Source organism: Orcinus orca, chromosome 1 (genome assembly GCF_937001465.1).
Source record: "Orcinus orca chromosome 1, mOrcOrc1.1, whole genome shotgun sequence".
NCBI lineage: Eukaryota > Metazoa > Chordata > Mammalia > Artiodactyla > Delphinidae > Orcinus > Orcinus orca.
Window position 1 is genome coordinate 104,634,696 of NC_064559.1, and position 12,893 is coordinate 104,647,588.

Sequence of the window (12,893 nt, forward strand, 5' to 3'; positions counted from 1 at the left end):
ACTGTTAATAGCCCACTGAGTCAAACTAATAATAGCAGCAGCTGCCCCAGCAGCTACTTACCAGCTGGCAGGCATTTTCCATACATTGTCTTTACATTTCCACTTTGCAGATGAGAAAACTGACACTTGGAAAGCTTGTGCCTTGCCCAGGGTCTCATAACTAAAAAGTCAGAATTTGAACCCAGATCTGTCTGGTTCCAAAGCTGGCCTCATCTTACCACCTTGTGGCCTGGTTTTGGTGCCTTAAGACTGCAGGAGCCCAGCGCCCAACCCTTAGTCTCCCGGGGTCCCTGATCTTTCTTTTCTGCTTCCCCTCACCTTTCTCCTCTCCGGTGTCTCCCTCCATCCTCTAGCTCCCCTGGGAGCCACAGATAATTGGCATGTTGGGATATATATGTCATTCTTGCTTTTGTCTTTTTCTTCATTATGTGGGAGCGACAAGGAAAAGAAAGAGAGAAAAAGGCAAATGCTGGTAAAATAAATTAATACAAAAATGCAGACTTACATATAGAAAGTAAATATTTTAACCTAGGCTTTCAATATTTGTGACAACGGGTAGCTCTGCTGACCATGCTTAGAGTTTAGGTGAGCAAAACTTGTTTGGAGGATAGGAAGTCTGGAGACCCAGGCTCCCTGCCCTCCTACCCCAGGAGACTCTGGGAATGACATGTAGGTGGCACTCTGGTGTACTCTCCTCACTCAAGGATACATGTGATTTAGTTATCTACAGGATAAATCTAGGGGAAATCTTCATGACTGTGACTGGTGGGGACCGAAAGAGCATGAGAATCTCTCTTCCCTACAGATGTTCAACTTGGACGGATTCCCCCATCTTGCTTACGGGGGTTATGGAGTAATGTCAGAGCAGAAGAGTGGCAATTGAGGGTCTGTGTTTTGCCCAAAGGATTTTCCTTGTTTCCCTCCTACCCCACCTTCCTGAATGTCACACGAGGGCAGCTTTGTGGCCAGGACGTATGCACAGTTTGTCCCCATTTTCTCCTCTTCTCCCCTCTCACCCTTAGGTGAACTCTAGGTTTTGGCTCTTGGAGGTGAGAGGGGACCTAGGGAAGGGGATCAGGAAGCAAGGGGTCTACAGTTGACCCTTGAACAACGTAAGTTTGAACTGCGCAGATCCACTTACATGCAGATATTTTCCAATAAACCCTACAGTACTACACAGTCTGCGGGTGGTTGAGCCCTCAGGTGCAGAGGAACCATGGATATGGAGGGCTGACTGTTAATTTACAGGTGGATTAACCCTCGCACTTTTCAAGGGTCAACTGTACTTCAAAGTGTTTTTTTTTTAACCCTTCATTACTTGATTCACGGGACTGTCCCCTTCTTTCCAAAAATCATTCATATGTCGCCTTCTTCTTCTCTGGACACTATCACTGTTATTAAACCTGATCTTAGAAACTTCAGAGGGAAGAAGCAATCAAAATGAGCTGTGTAGTCTCTACCGCAGACAAGAATGTCGGGGAGTCTGGCAGCTGCAGAGGTGGTCAGGAGGGTGGTGGTGTGAGCATAAAGATGTTTTTCTAAAGCTGGGGCTTGATTAGTGTTGGAAGTAAGGTTCGAGGAAGGAGAGGGAGAGGCTACAGGAAACCCTAGCTTGGCCGAAAGAGGAACCTGGGCATATATTTGGCTTTCCCCTTCATCCTACCCAGCTTGCATCACAAATCAGTTTCCGTTTTAGTTTGGTTCTTCCGTGGGGTTGACTGTCCCCGGTTCCCCTGTGCTAGGCGCCCCTAGCCAAATGACCAAATCCATCCCATCCGTCCAGGGCTGTATCTCTGAATCAGTGTTGGGAAGGGTATGAGAGGAAGGGAAGAAACACCTCATACAAGAAAGCCAGGCAGCGTGATCGCAATCAGAGGCTGCTAGGCGTGAGAAGCCAGTGCCCGGCGGCGGGGCTGGGGGTGTTTTAATCGCACAAACCCTCCTCGGGACTGGGATAAATTTCACTTGTGTGTGCGTGGACAGGTGGCACTGGCTCCCACATCTCTTGAGCTAGGGCTGAGTGGCTGAAATTTCACCCTCAGATTGAAAACTTGGAATGGGACACAAGAGACGGCCCACACCTCCCCCTCTAAACTTAGGAGCCCAGATACATCTTTGGGAGCAGCAGGATATTCCTCACCACACCTCAGAGGGGTGGTGCGTGTAATACGGTCAGACTGTGCCTCCGTCACCCTCTCTCTCTTCATACAGGTGAAAGCTTCTTAATACTGCTGTAGGGGTCACCTCCTCCCCAGATCTGAGGCAATTTAGGTCTCAGAGAGATAGATGGGGGGAAAGGAGTTTGGGAAATAAGGGCTGTAGGAGGGTCGGGCAGCAGCAAGAGCAACGAATTTGATTGTGTTTTTGTTTTCTTTTTTGACTGAGGTAAATAAAAAAGCTGTATCCTGCAACACTTGGAGATAAGAGTCTGTCCACCCCACACGTTCCAGACTCTGTCACCTTCCTCTACATCAGGCTCTTCCGGTACTGGCTATGCTGGCTGGGCTGTCTGAGGTGGGAGTCGGGGGTCTGCAGGTCCATCTGTCTGTACAGGTCCCTCAGCTCCCTGACTTCCTGGAGCACCCTCTTCGCCTGGCTCCAATTTGATGACGCCTCTCCCAGCAGCCGCTCTGTCTCCAGCAGCAGCTGTTCTGACTCAGAATCGGGAGGAGACCGAGGGGGGTCCTTGGCCTTTCGCTTCCCGTCTCCCAGTCCCTGAACCTCTGCCAGCAGCTCCTGAGTCTTCTCCAGTTTCCTTGCTACCAGGTCCTGGATCCGGGACAGCTGCCCCGGGTGGGGTGGGATGGGGGTCGGGGGGTCCTGGGCCTGCAGTTGGAGGGTGCGGGCTGCGGCAGTGTCCCGCTGAGACAGGATCTCCTCCAGGGAGGCACAGCGGCCTTTTTCTGCGGGGCTCAACTTCTTGGGTGCCTGGGGGGTGTAGGTGGCCCCTCTGTCTGGCTTTTCCCAAAGTCGGGGAAGGCCGCTTGCCCGGTCCGAGGAGGGCTGGATGCGGTCTGAGTCTGCTCTCCGCCGGCTGCCTGCCAGCTGGGCCACAGACTTGTCCAGGTCGACTCGAAAGCTCTCAGCACAGGAGGTTGGTTCCTCAGGGGAAGGGTCTTCCTCCTGGATCAGGTCCAAGGTCAGCATGCCATCCGAGGTAGAGGTTGAAGCCTGCAGAGGGAGAAGGAGGGAATGAAGGGGGTAGATTGTCGTTAGTGAGCATTTCAGGACTGACTGCCTGAAAGAGAAGCAAGCTGTGGTCATTTCCCTCCTCAATGTGCCTTCCCTGAATGAGAAGCCCCCACTCCTGACACAGCCCTCTGACTTTGTTTCCTATTGCTTATTCCTTTGATAGTGACTTAAACTTCTTTCTTTCTTTTATTTTTCTGTGACTTAAAGTAATTTCTCCTGGGGGACTTCCGTGGTGGTCCAGTGGGTAAGATTCCGCGCTCCCAATGCAGGGGGTCTGGGTTCGATCCCTGGTCAGGGAACTAGATCCTGCATGCATGCCGCAAATAAGAGGCAGCATGCCGCAACTAAAGACCCTGCGTGCCGTAACTAAGACGCGGCACAGCCAAACCAAGTTAGCAAATAAATATTTTTTTAAAATACCAATTTATTAAAAAAATAATTTCTCCTGCTTGTTTCCCATATTTTCCATTTTACTACGAGCTTCCTGAAGAGTGTCTTTTTCCTCTGTATTGTGGACTCTAAGCATCAGTTGGGTTTGACACATACAGGATGCCTGGCATGGCAGGGTAACTGTCCTTTTCCATCTGTATTCTCTGAGCCACACACCTCAACCCCCTCTGCTATTTGGACCTCAGAACTTCTTGCCTTAAAATAAAACTTGTTCTATTTCCAGAATACTGTAATTAAAAAAAAAGTGATAATGGTATTCAGCACCTTATATGTATTGATACATATGTTGTTTCAATCACTCCTCACAGCAACCGTTCAAGTGGGCATGATTACTGCCCCACTTTACAGTTGGAGGCGGGCAGCTTCAGAGTACACTGCAAAGCTAGGTTCCAATCCAGTTCTGTCTGATTCCAAAGCCCATGTTCTTTCTTTCTTTTTTTTAAAAATTAATTAATTTTATTTTATTTATTTTAGTTTTGGCTGTGTTAGGTCTTTGTTGCTGTGTGCGGGCTTTCTCTAGTTGTGGCGAGCGGGGCCTACTCTTCGTTGTGGTGCACAGGTTTCTACTGTGGTGGCTTCTCTTGTTGGAAGCATGGGCTCTAGGTGCACGGGCTTCAGTAGTTGTGGCATGCGGCTCAGTAGTTGTGGCTCGCGGGCTCTAGAGTGCAGGCTCAGTAGTTGTGGCGCATGGGCTTAGCTGCTCCGCGGCATGTGGGATCTTCCCAGACCAGGGCTCGGACCCGTGTCTTCTGCATTGGCTGGCGGATTCTTAACCACTGCGCCACCAGGGAGGCCCCCATGCTCTTTCTACTATACCCGAGTGCCTCTTTCCCTAGACACTTAGCGCTCAGACAAATGAAAGAAAATCCTTGTTCCTCTAAGTGCCTGTGATACATAATGCTGTTATCCGTCAGGACAGCTAGCCACCAGACAGTAGCTTATGTTGCCTTGTACTGTATTCATCTCTTCTACTTTTCACTTCCCTTGTGGGTATATCTCATTTTCCCCAAAGGATGATACATTTATTGAGGGCAGGACTTTCAAATTCACAGTAGGTGCTGACTAAATATTTTTGGTTTGGAGGAATCAAGAAAGGGAACAGGGTGGAGGGACTTCCCTAGCCTTTGACCTTGGTACACAAATGCCTCTGGTGGGCTGTCTGAGATACAGTCCTGTCTGAGATGAACTGACGTGGAGTTGGCCCTTCAGCAATTTTTACTTTCTTTCTTTTTTTTTTTTTTTTGCGGTACGCGGGCCTCTCACTGTTGTGGCTTCTCCTGTTGCGGAGCACAGGCTCCGGACGCGCAGGCTCAGCGGCCATGGCTCACGGGCCTAGCCGCTCCGCGGCATGTGGGATCTTCCCGGACCAGGGCACGAACCCGTGTCCCCTGCATCGGCAGGCGGACTCTCAACCACTGCGCCACCAGGGAAGTCCAATTTTTACTTTCTTATAGTCTTACATACCACAGCCATTAGGTGTCCCCGAGTTGGGGGGCGGCGGGAGTGCTGGATTTTTGCCCTGTCTCGAGTTGGGTGTGCGAGATAGCTGTCCTCCTCAACGGTGACCTGAAGAGATGCACTGTGAGTCATGGGTGCTATTTGGAGACTCTGTCCCAACCCAGCTTCCCCTGAGGCCTGAACATGCCTGGACTGGGAATAATCCCACCTCATGAACAATTTCTGAGCAAATCCAAGGGCAAGGGATGTATTGGACATGAAGGGGCTCCTTAAGCTGGCCCAGGGCTGGCCCATGCATCAGAAAGTGGGGAAAGAGAAGTTGGCAGAAAAGACTTAGAAGTCAGAAGGAGAATAGGGTTTCAAAAGGGAAATAAAGAGCAGAGCTGGTGGGGAGCTAGTAAATGGGGCCCACACCATCCTCTTCCCTCTTCAGTGAGTCATTCTGCTCCCTCTGCCTCAGCGTCCCCTTCCCCACAATAAACCTCCTGACCTCATCCAAGATGCGGTTCTTGGCGCGGGTGATGGCGGAGTTGAGGGCGTTGATCCATGATTCCTTCTCTTCCGGACTCACTGCCAGGAAGATCAAGTTGGGTGCCTGTGAGGAGAAGATTCTTGTTTCAGTCAGGGTTTTACATTTGGCCTCACCTTGACAGTGAAGAAGTAAGAAATTATAATCTCATTCTCTTAGACCCAGCTCTTGGAAGGAGAGAGATTCTACTTCTGGAGTCATCTGTAACTAAAGGAAATCAGCCTCTATTCCTGCAAAATGCCACTGCTTGGAGGCTGTTTTAGAAACGACCAATGAGGAGCTTAGAAGGGTACCAGATATTAATACGGCACTGGAGATAATTAGAGGAGGTTTGGGGAAGGACAGGTACTAAAATAAAGATCTTTAAATGTTTGAAGAAATAGAATTTGACAGGAATGGCTTCCCTGGGTTTCCTCAGACAAGAGAAATTAGATTCAGAATTTCAACCGCCTATCACAGTACAGGGAAAAGTGGCTGTCTCCCAAGAGGGGTGTGTTTGTGTATTTGTGTGTGTGTGTGTGTGTTAGAGAGAGAGAGACAGAGACAGAGAGAGGGAGAGAGATATGATCTTTGTGGCTGGACAGTTTAAAGGCTGGCTTGCCTGGAAGGAAGGAAATGGCCATGATATTCTCAGGTTAAATAATAAAAGCTGGCAGGAGAGCAATAATTCAGGGCCTCTGAGCCAAGAGAGCTGAGAGAGAGATCCTGAAGGGGCAGGTGCTCTCCTCTGCTCCCCACACCCCTGACCTGGTCGATGTTCCGGCGGCCCAGGCGGCAGGCGGAGCGTACCGTGTTCCCAGGCTGTTTGGAGTGGGCAAGAGTGAACTTGCTATGATTCTTCTTGCTCCTGCTCTTGGATTTCCGGAGCTCTTCACACTTCTCATAGTCACTCAGGTCAAACACCTCTTGAACATTTTTCTCATCTTTTACCTAGGGGAGGGTTGGAGGTGAGGTGCTGAGGATAAAATTACTTAGTCCCTTCTCCCAAATTGTTAGTTACTGACCAGTCTTGGGAACCAGAAGAAGCCTGAGAGGGGAGGGATGACAGGTTACAGAAAGGCTGTCCTACCCAAGGCCCACAGAGGCCTGACAGTGGGGGGCAGCCCCCCATGTCCTGATTCCTCAGGTGGGTTTCCATTTAAACCCCTTGTCCCCACTCCCCTCAGCCAAGCTACCATTTCCAGAGCCCCAGTAGGTCTCTCTTCACTGTGACTCCCACTTTGTCCTTCAAAGGACATGGTTACAGGACTAACAGTTTAATCCTATCATCCTGAAGTAAGCAAGACCCGGATGGCCCTTGATTGTCCAGAGGGAGGAGGTAAAGGCAGGGTCAATATCAGGGGATGTCTGGAGGGAACGAAGGGCTGCCTCCGCCCTCCCCTGTCCTATGTTTATGCTGTTGCCTTCTTATCCATCCCATTATCCCCTGGCTCCTTCCTTAAATATATACTATTATGAAGAGACTGATCTATCTCCTTCTTTTCAGAAGCTTCAGCACCATAGGAACAGCAGCCCCTGTGTTCAGTTTGTTGAGTTTGTTCAGACAGGGTGAAAAACACACCTGTAGTTCCTACCCCTCCTTCTTCCTTCCAAGGTACCGTGACAACCCAACCTAGCTCCTGTGGGCTTGAGAAGCCACTTAATTATCCACTGCTCTCTAGGCAAAGATGCATTTATACTCTCCCTGGAGGACTACTTGGAAAAAAGCGTTCTGCTACCTGTTTCCATGATTCCAGTTTGAGCCCTTACTGCCAGGAAGTTCTTCCTTGTGTCTAAACTGAGCCCCTCCTGCTTGTAGAATCCATCTTGCACCCGGTTCCACTCTCAGCATTTCTATCCATCATTTGGCTCTTAACTCTCTTGTTGAATGTCTAATCAGAGACCACAGTTCCGTCTACATCCTCCAACCCCAACCAGCCTTTTATGAGTGCCACAAAGCAAATTCTACTAACATTTCTGCCAAGGTCCGTTTTAAACCTCTCAGGGTTTTTTCTCCTCTCCCCTAAGGTATTCCCATAGCCCTAATCCTCTGAAGCTGTGATTTGGCTTGCAAGAGGAAAGAAGTCTTCATCACTGGCCTGGATGGAGCAGCCTGTGATTAGAAAACCCTTTCACCCTCTGCTACTTGCGCCTGGGACTGGAAGACCCTGTGGAATGAGCTGTTCAGGTTTTCCTGGGATGAGAGATGAAAACCACCAGCACTTGTCTTGTTAAAACTAAACAGTCAAAAGTAGCCTCATATGTTCCTTGGAAGACATCTACCCTCTCTGACTGGAAGTATTTCACAAAAGAGTCCCCACATCTCAAGCTCTGAAATAGGAATTGTGTGCCTGGAGGTGACTTCATTAATCCACCTGGTTCTCTCTTCCATCCCCCAGCCGATCTCTGCTCTTGTATCTGCCTATCCTTCTGACTTGGCACTGGACCCAGGGGGCTGACACAGACTCATTGAGGTGAATGGCTGCTCATACACCCACCTTGCTTTGTTTCCACGTGACCTGGCTCCTCCAGGGCTCTCCCCTATCCTGGGCTCCCGGGTTTTGGACTAGGAAGTGACCAGAAGCCTTGAAGGCTGTAGGTGAAAGTGGACAAGATGCTGGCAAGGGGTGTCCCAGAACAATTCCCAGAAACATGGAAGCAGGGATGCTGGGTGATGCATCACTCCTCTTCCCCTCCTTCCTCAGAGCTGAGGCTATCAGCAGAGGCCAGAAATCTTGGAGAGGAAAGTGCTGGGTGTGTATATGTAGCCAGGGGAAAAGAGTTACTTGTTCTGTTTTCCTTAGGGGAGGGGAGGAGAGGGGAACGGAAGGGGAGGGGAACAGAGGGGAAGGGAAGGGAAAGGGAGATATTCTGGCTTGGACACGACTGATAAGGAGCTCTGGGGAGCAGAAGACATTGACAGAGGTTAGCCCCTCATAAGGCAGGGGTAGAAGATGGGGTAAAGCAGTGAAACAAGCATACTCCAGTGCCCAGGGAAGATGGACAACTCCAAGACCCTAGTTCTCCACTGTATTGTTTCTGCCCATCTAATTCCCACAGTCTCATTTATAATTACCACCCACAAAAGTCAACCCTTTCCCCTGATTCTTTCTCCTTAGCCCACAGAAAGGAATTTTTCCCATGCTTGCCAAAAAAAGATGCCTTGAACTCAATTTCCTCTACCATGAGGTCTCCCTAAGGTCTAGTTTCTGTTCCTATACATCAGCTCCATGATCATAAGGTGCCCTTTGACTAAGAATGAAGAAAACGATTATTAACAACAAATACAGAAGGATTTCTTTGGTGGGGGCAGTTGCAAAAAAATACTGGCGCAAATTCTAGGGGAGAGGGTTAGGGATTTCCTGCATTAACATATAAATTACTGGGACTTCCCTGGTGGTCCAGAGGGTAAGACTCCTAGCTTCCCAATGCAGGCGCTGGGGTTCAATCCCTGGTCAGGGAACTAGATCCCATGTACATGCTGCAACTAAGAGTCCGCATGCCACAACTAAAGATCCCACAGGACGCAACAAAGATCCTGCGTGCCGCAACCAAGACCCAGTGCAGCCAAAATAAATAAATAAATAAAATGTAAAAAGCCCATGTAAATTACAAACATCATACTATATTAAAAAGAATCTTGACTCTGTTGGCTCTGGAGCTTTTGGGAAGTGGACAGAATAAAGCCTATAGTCCTTGATCAGTTTCACCTTTAACCTAGGCCTTTGTAGCGTGGAAACTGGCCCCAAAGAAGAGTACTACCAATAGGCTTATTCCCTATGCCTTTCTCAGCAGTGGGCAGTTGGCCCCATGATCGGTCAGATGCTCCTGACTCACAGGATACCAGACATCCTAAGCTGCGGTCATTCCATCCTTTCCCCTGTCTCAGTACCCCTTCCTCCACAAACAAGGGTCAACTACGCTCTTTTGCCCCCTGACTCTGTTCTTTGAACAAATACAAACAAGAAAAAGATGTCTTGTTCCTTCTACCCTTTCCCTGATCACATGTTTTCCCCACTGACGTGTGGGAAGTTCTCCCTGATTGCTACTAGAGTTTCCTGCCATTATGGAGTTCAGGGAAGACAGGAGATACACTTTGACACTTGCCTAAGAAAAAAAAAAGCCAAAAACCACCCCCTGGAAAGCCCACACATTGTGGAAAAACCTTGGGTAGGATTTGGGGTTGGGCAGAGGTGACCCTTAAAAATAAATTCTCCTGTCAAAGTGTTTTCTCACCTCACTCCATCACCAAGTTCTCAGTGTAAACAGCAAGGTTTAAATACCCTTATGAGGGATCTCTTTGGCCCTGGCACAGCTTAGTTCTTTCTTAGCTGCCTCAGTAGATGTCCTGTTCAGATGAATACTTTCTCTAGGACTGCGCATGTGTCTATTTCAATACCATAAAAGGATTTATTTACCTAAATATAGTCTATGCAGAAAGCAGAAGAGGTTAGAACTCAGGGAGGACTTTGCAGTTAGCCCTGGGTGAGGGGGCGGGTGGAGGGTCATCCTACTAGGGGAACTCAGGACAGTCTCCTAGGCGATGCTGACACAGTCAAAGAGGTAGGGACTGGAATGACTTCTAACCTACAGAGGGGCAATTTCAGTTTCTCAATATTACTATGTGTCATTTATCCCAAGAATTAGAGATAACAGAGAGAGTAATCTGGATTCAATATGTGGGCTCAGGTTCTGACCCAATGTGGACTGTGGTTTTCATTTTAACTATAGCCCCAAAGACACAGACACACAGGGATTCATAACTCCATTCTCCCTTCTGCTATAACTGGTGGGGGGCAGCTGGGCAGGAAGGAATGGAGAATGAGTTCCCTGCTTCTTTGTTTTTCAGTGGAGTGGGGATGGGGAACAGAGAACATGTTGGTTAGGGACACTGCCTTCAACAGAAACCACTGCCACTTACAAATACTCTACCTGAGGTCATGTGAGACTGACCCTGGGTTGTATGTGTGTTTTCCGTGATTCAGGGCAGCTGCACTACTGATATGACTTGTATATGTCCCTGTGAGAGACAGGAAAGGGGAGGCTAGCTGGGTTGGGATGGGGAGGGCAGGAAGGAGTGGAGAATAAGCTGAACAGTGTTTCAGCAGCAACAGCAAAGAAAAAATAATCCTACGGTCAGCTAGAGGCCAGGATAGGGTGGGGGCCAGCAGGGGACACTTAAAACTTTTGGGACATTCTTGGGAGGGAGTTATCATGGTTGTCAGAAAGGTATTTCCAAAGAAAAATTTTTAAATAAGATGCAAACTCAACTTCTAATTCTAACTCCAGTCTCCTCATTAAAGGGTGACCTTTCTCTGCAGATAAGATGGGGGTAGAGACCAACCAGACCGCTGAACTAGCTTTTGGAACAAAATGAGGAATGAGGTAAGGGGGAGATGAGAAGTAGATAAGACCCCTGCGGAGAGACAAAGTGGGGACTATGAGAAAACAGGGATAGTTAGCGGCAAAGGGCACCTACCTCTTTTTCGGAGATGTAGAGCTGGTCCCCTTTCAGCACCACGTAGCGGTTTTTCCAAATCTCCCTGAAAATCCCTTTCCCGCAGAATTTCCGGACCCAGCCGACCTTCTCAGGCGGTGCAGACTGATGATTTCCATCCTGAGGCCCCTGCCCCCCGAGCCAGATGAGAACCACACGATTAGGTGATTACAGCTTTTTCCTCCTCCCGTTCCGTCCCCAGCGCCCTCCTCAGTCCCCGGTCCCCTCCTTCCCGCGTCCGCCCCGCCGCAGCTGGAGTCTGGGAGACCCGCGTTCGCTCCCCACTTCTTCAAAGCCTTTCACTCCAAGGAACTCGCTTCCCCATCGCTCCCCTCCCCCTTCTCCCAAATAAACAACTGGAACTGCCAGTGGAAGGGGTGAGGGCCGGGCTGGAGCCGAGGGGTGGCCTTCGGGTCTCCGCCGAGCCCCCCGCCCCCTCCCCCAGCCTCCCTCCTCGCCGCGCCGGGATTAACGGCATTTTATTTTATTTCTCATTGTCTTCTCGCCGCTGCAGAGCGCGATGCCGGCGGCCGCCAGCCGCCCGAGGAAGGGGAGGCCGGGGGTCGGGTAGAAACTCAGCCAAGTTAACCCCCAGCCCAAGTAAACAAACAAAAGCCCCCGCCGGTGCCTCGTCGTGGGGCCCAGCGCGCCGAGGCCGAGGCTAAGGGGACCGGCCATCGGGCCACGGGCCGGAAGGAGGGGGCTGGCGCGGGGCGTCCCCGGCCCCCAACCCGGCCGCCCGCGGCCCCGACGGGGCTGGGGTCCTCGGGGCACAAAGTCAGCGGCGGGCACGGGGCGGGCGGGCGCACTCACCCGCTTGGTGGAATTGTTCTTCTTCATCATTCCGGGCGGGCGGGCGGACGCGGGCGCCGAGGGGCGGCCCCGCGTCGGGGGCCGAGGCCGCTTCGAGGGGGCTCCTGCCCAGGGGGAGGGTGCGGAGAGGCCCCCGGCGCCGCCGCCGCCGCTCCTCCCTCCCTCCCTCTCCCCTTCTTTGTAGCTCCGGTTACACTAAAGGCCGGCCTCCCTCGCGCTCGCACACACACGCACGCCCGCTCCCCGCCCCTCGGCGCCCTCCATCCCGGCGCCCACGCGGCCCGGGCCCCCGAAAGCTCGCCCGCCGCCCGCCCGCCCGGCCCGGCCCGGCCGCTCCCCCGGCCCGGCGCGCTGTGGGCGGCCCAGCCCGCGCCCCACAGCTCCATCCACCCGCCCGCTGACGTTGCGAGTTCAGAATAAAGGGCGAATCGCCGAGCCGGAGAGAGTGCGCTCCCTCCACCCCCCTCCTTTGTTTCTGACTCACTGAGGGTGAAGAAGACAGACCTAAACCCCGCCGGAGAACGGCGTCTGGAGGGGCCGGGAGTCCGAGACTCCCACAGACCGCCGGAGCGAGAGGTGGAGCCAGAAAAGACAGCCCGGGCCGACCTGCCGAGAGAGACGGCAGGGGCGGATGGAGCGGATGATAGAGAGACAGGGAGGTTTATGAAAACCGGCGATAACCTAGATCGGGATCCTCTCCCCCTCAAAGCCAAAACAAAAACAAGAACGTGAGCTGGGAGGGCGCGTTACCCAGGACTGGCAACTGGAATTCACACTCCCTAGGTGGTACTGATAGTGGTCTGGGCAGGTCAACCGTTGGGGAAAAGTTTTATGGAGGGTACCGATGTGAAGGGCGACTCCGTGGAAGAGAAGTTAATATTAATACACATTTCTTCCAGTTTACAAAGCCTTAGGCCTTATTTGAGCCTCAGGAGAATAACCCTAAGTACGAGGTACATATTATGATCTCCATTG

The 12,893-nt window shown here is 51.1% G+C and overlaps 2 protein-coding genes across 4 annotated transcripts in view; both read right to left on the bottom strand.

Moving 5' to 3' along the window:
* Positions 1-2,351: 2,351 nt before the first annotated feature.
* On the bottom strand, positions 2,352-12,059 carry PLEKHO1 (pleckstrin homology domain containing O1). Of its 2 annotated transcripts, none has more exons than XM_004285133.4 (6): positions 11,919-12,059; positions 11,088-11,234; positions 6,419-6,559; positions 5,591-5,695; positions 5,107-5,208; positions 2,352-3,171 (listed from the first exon to the last, which is right to left on the bottom strand). In XM_004285133.4, exons 1-6 carry the CDS (start codon positions 11,946-11,948, stop codon positions 2,467-2,469), a joined length of 1,230 nt encoding a protein of 409 aa, XP_004285181.1. In that variant the 5' UTR covers positions 11,949-12,059; the 3' UTR covers positions 2,352-2,466. The 2 variants fall into 2 exon arrangements, with proteins under 2 accessions (XP_004285181.1, XP_012394284.1); XM_012538830.3 differs by having other exon boundaries at positions 6,377-6,559.
* VPS45 (vacuolar protein sorting 45 homolog) overlaps positions 6,419-12,893 on the bottom strand; it is a 79,355-nt gene continuing 72,880 nt past the window's right edge. For both annotated transcript variants that reach the window (XM_049698609.1, XM_033415586.2), the window contains exons 15-18: positions 11,919-12,524; positions 11,088-11,234; positions 8,107-8,201; positions 6,419-6,559 (exon numbers count right to left, since the gene is read on the bottom strand). In XM_049698609.1, coding sequence (XP_049554566.1) covers positions 11,945-12,524 — 580 coding nt within the window. In that variant the 3' untranslated portion in view covers positions 6,419-6,559; positions 8,107-8,201; positions 11,088-11,234; positions 11,919-11,944. The remainder of the gene's footprint in view (positions 6,560-8,106; positions 8,202-11,087; positions 11,235-11,918; positions 12,525-12,893) is intronic.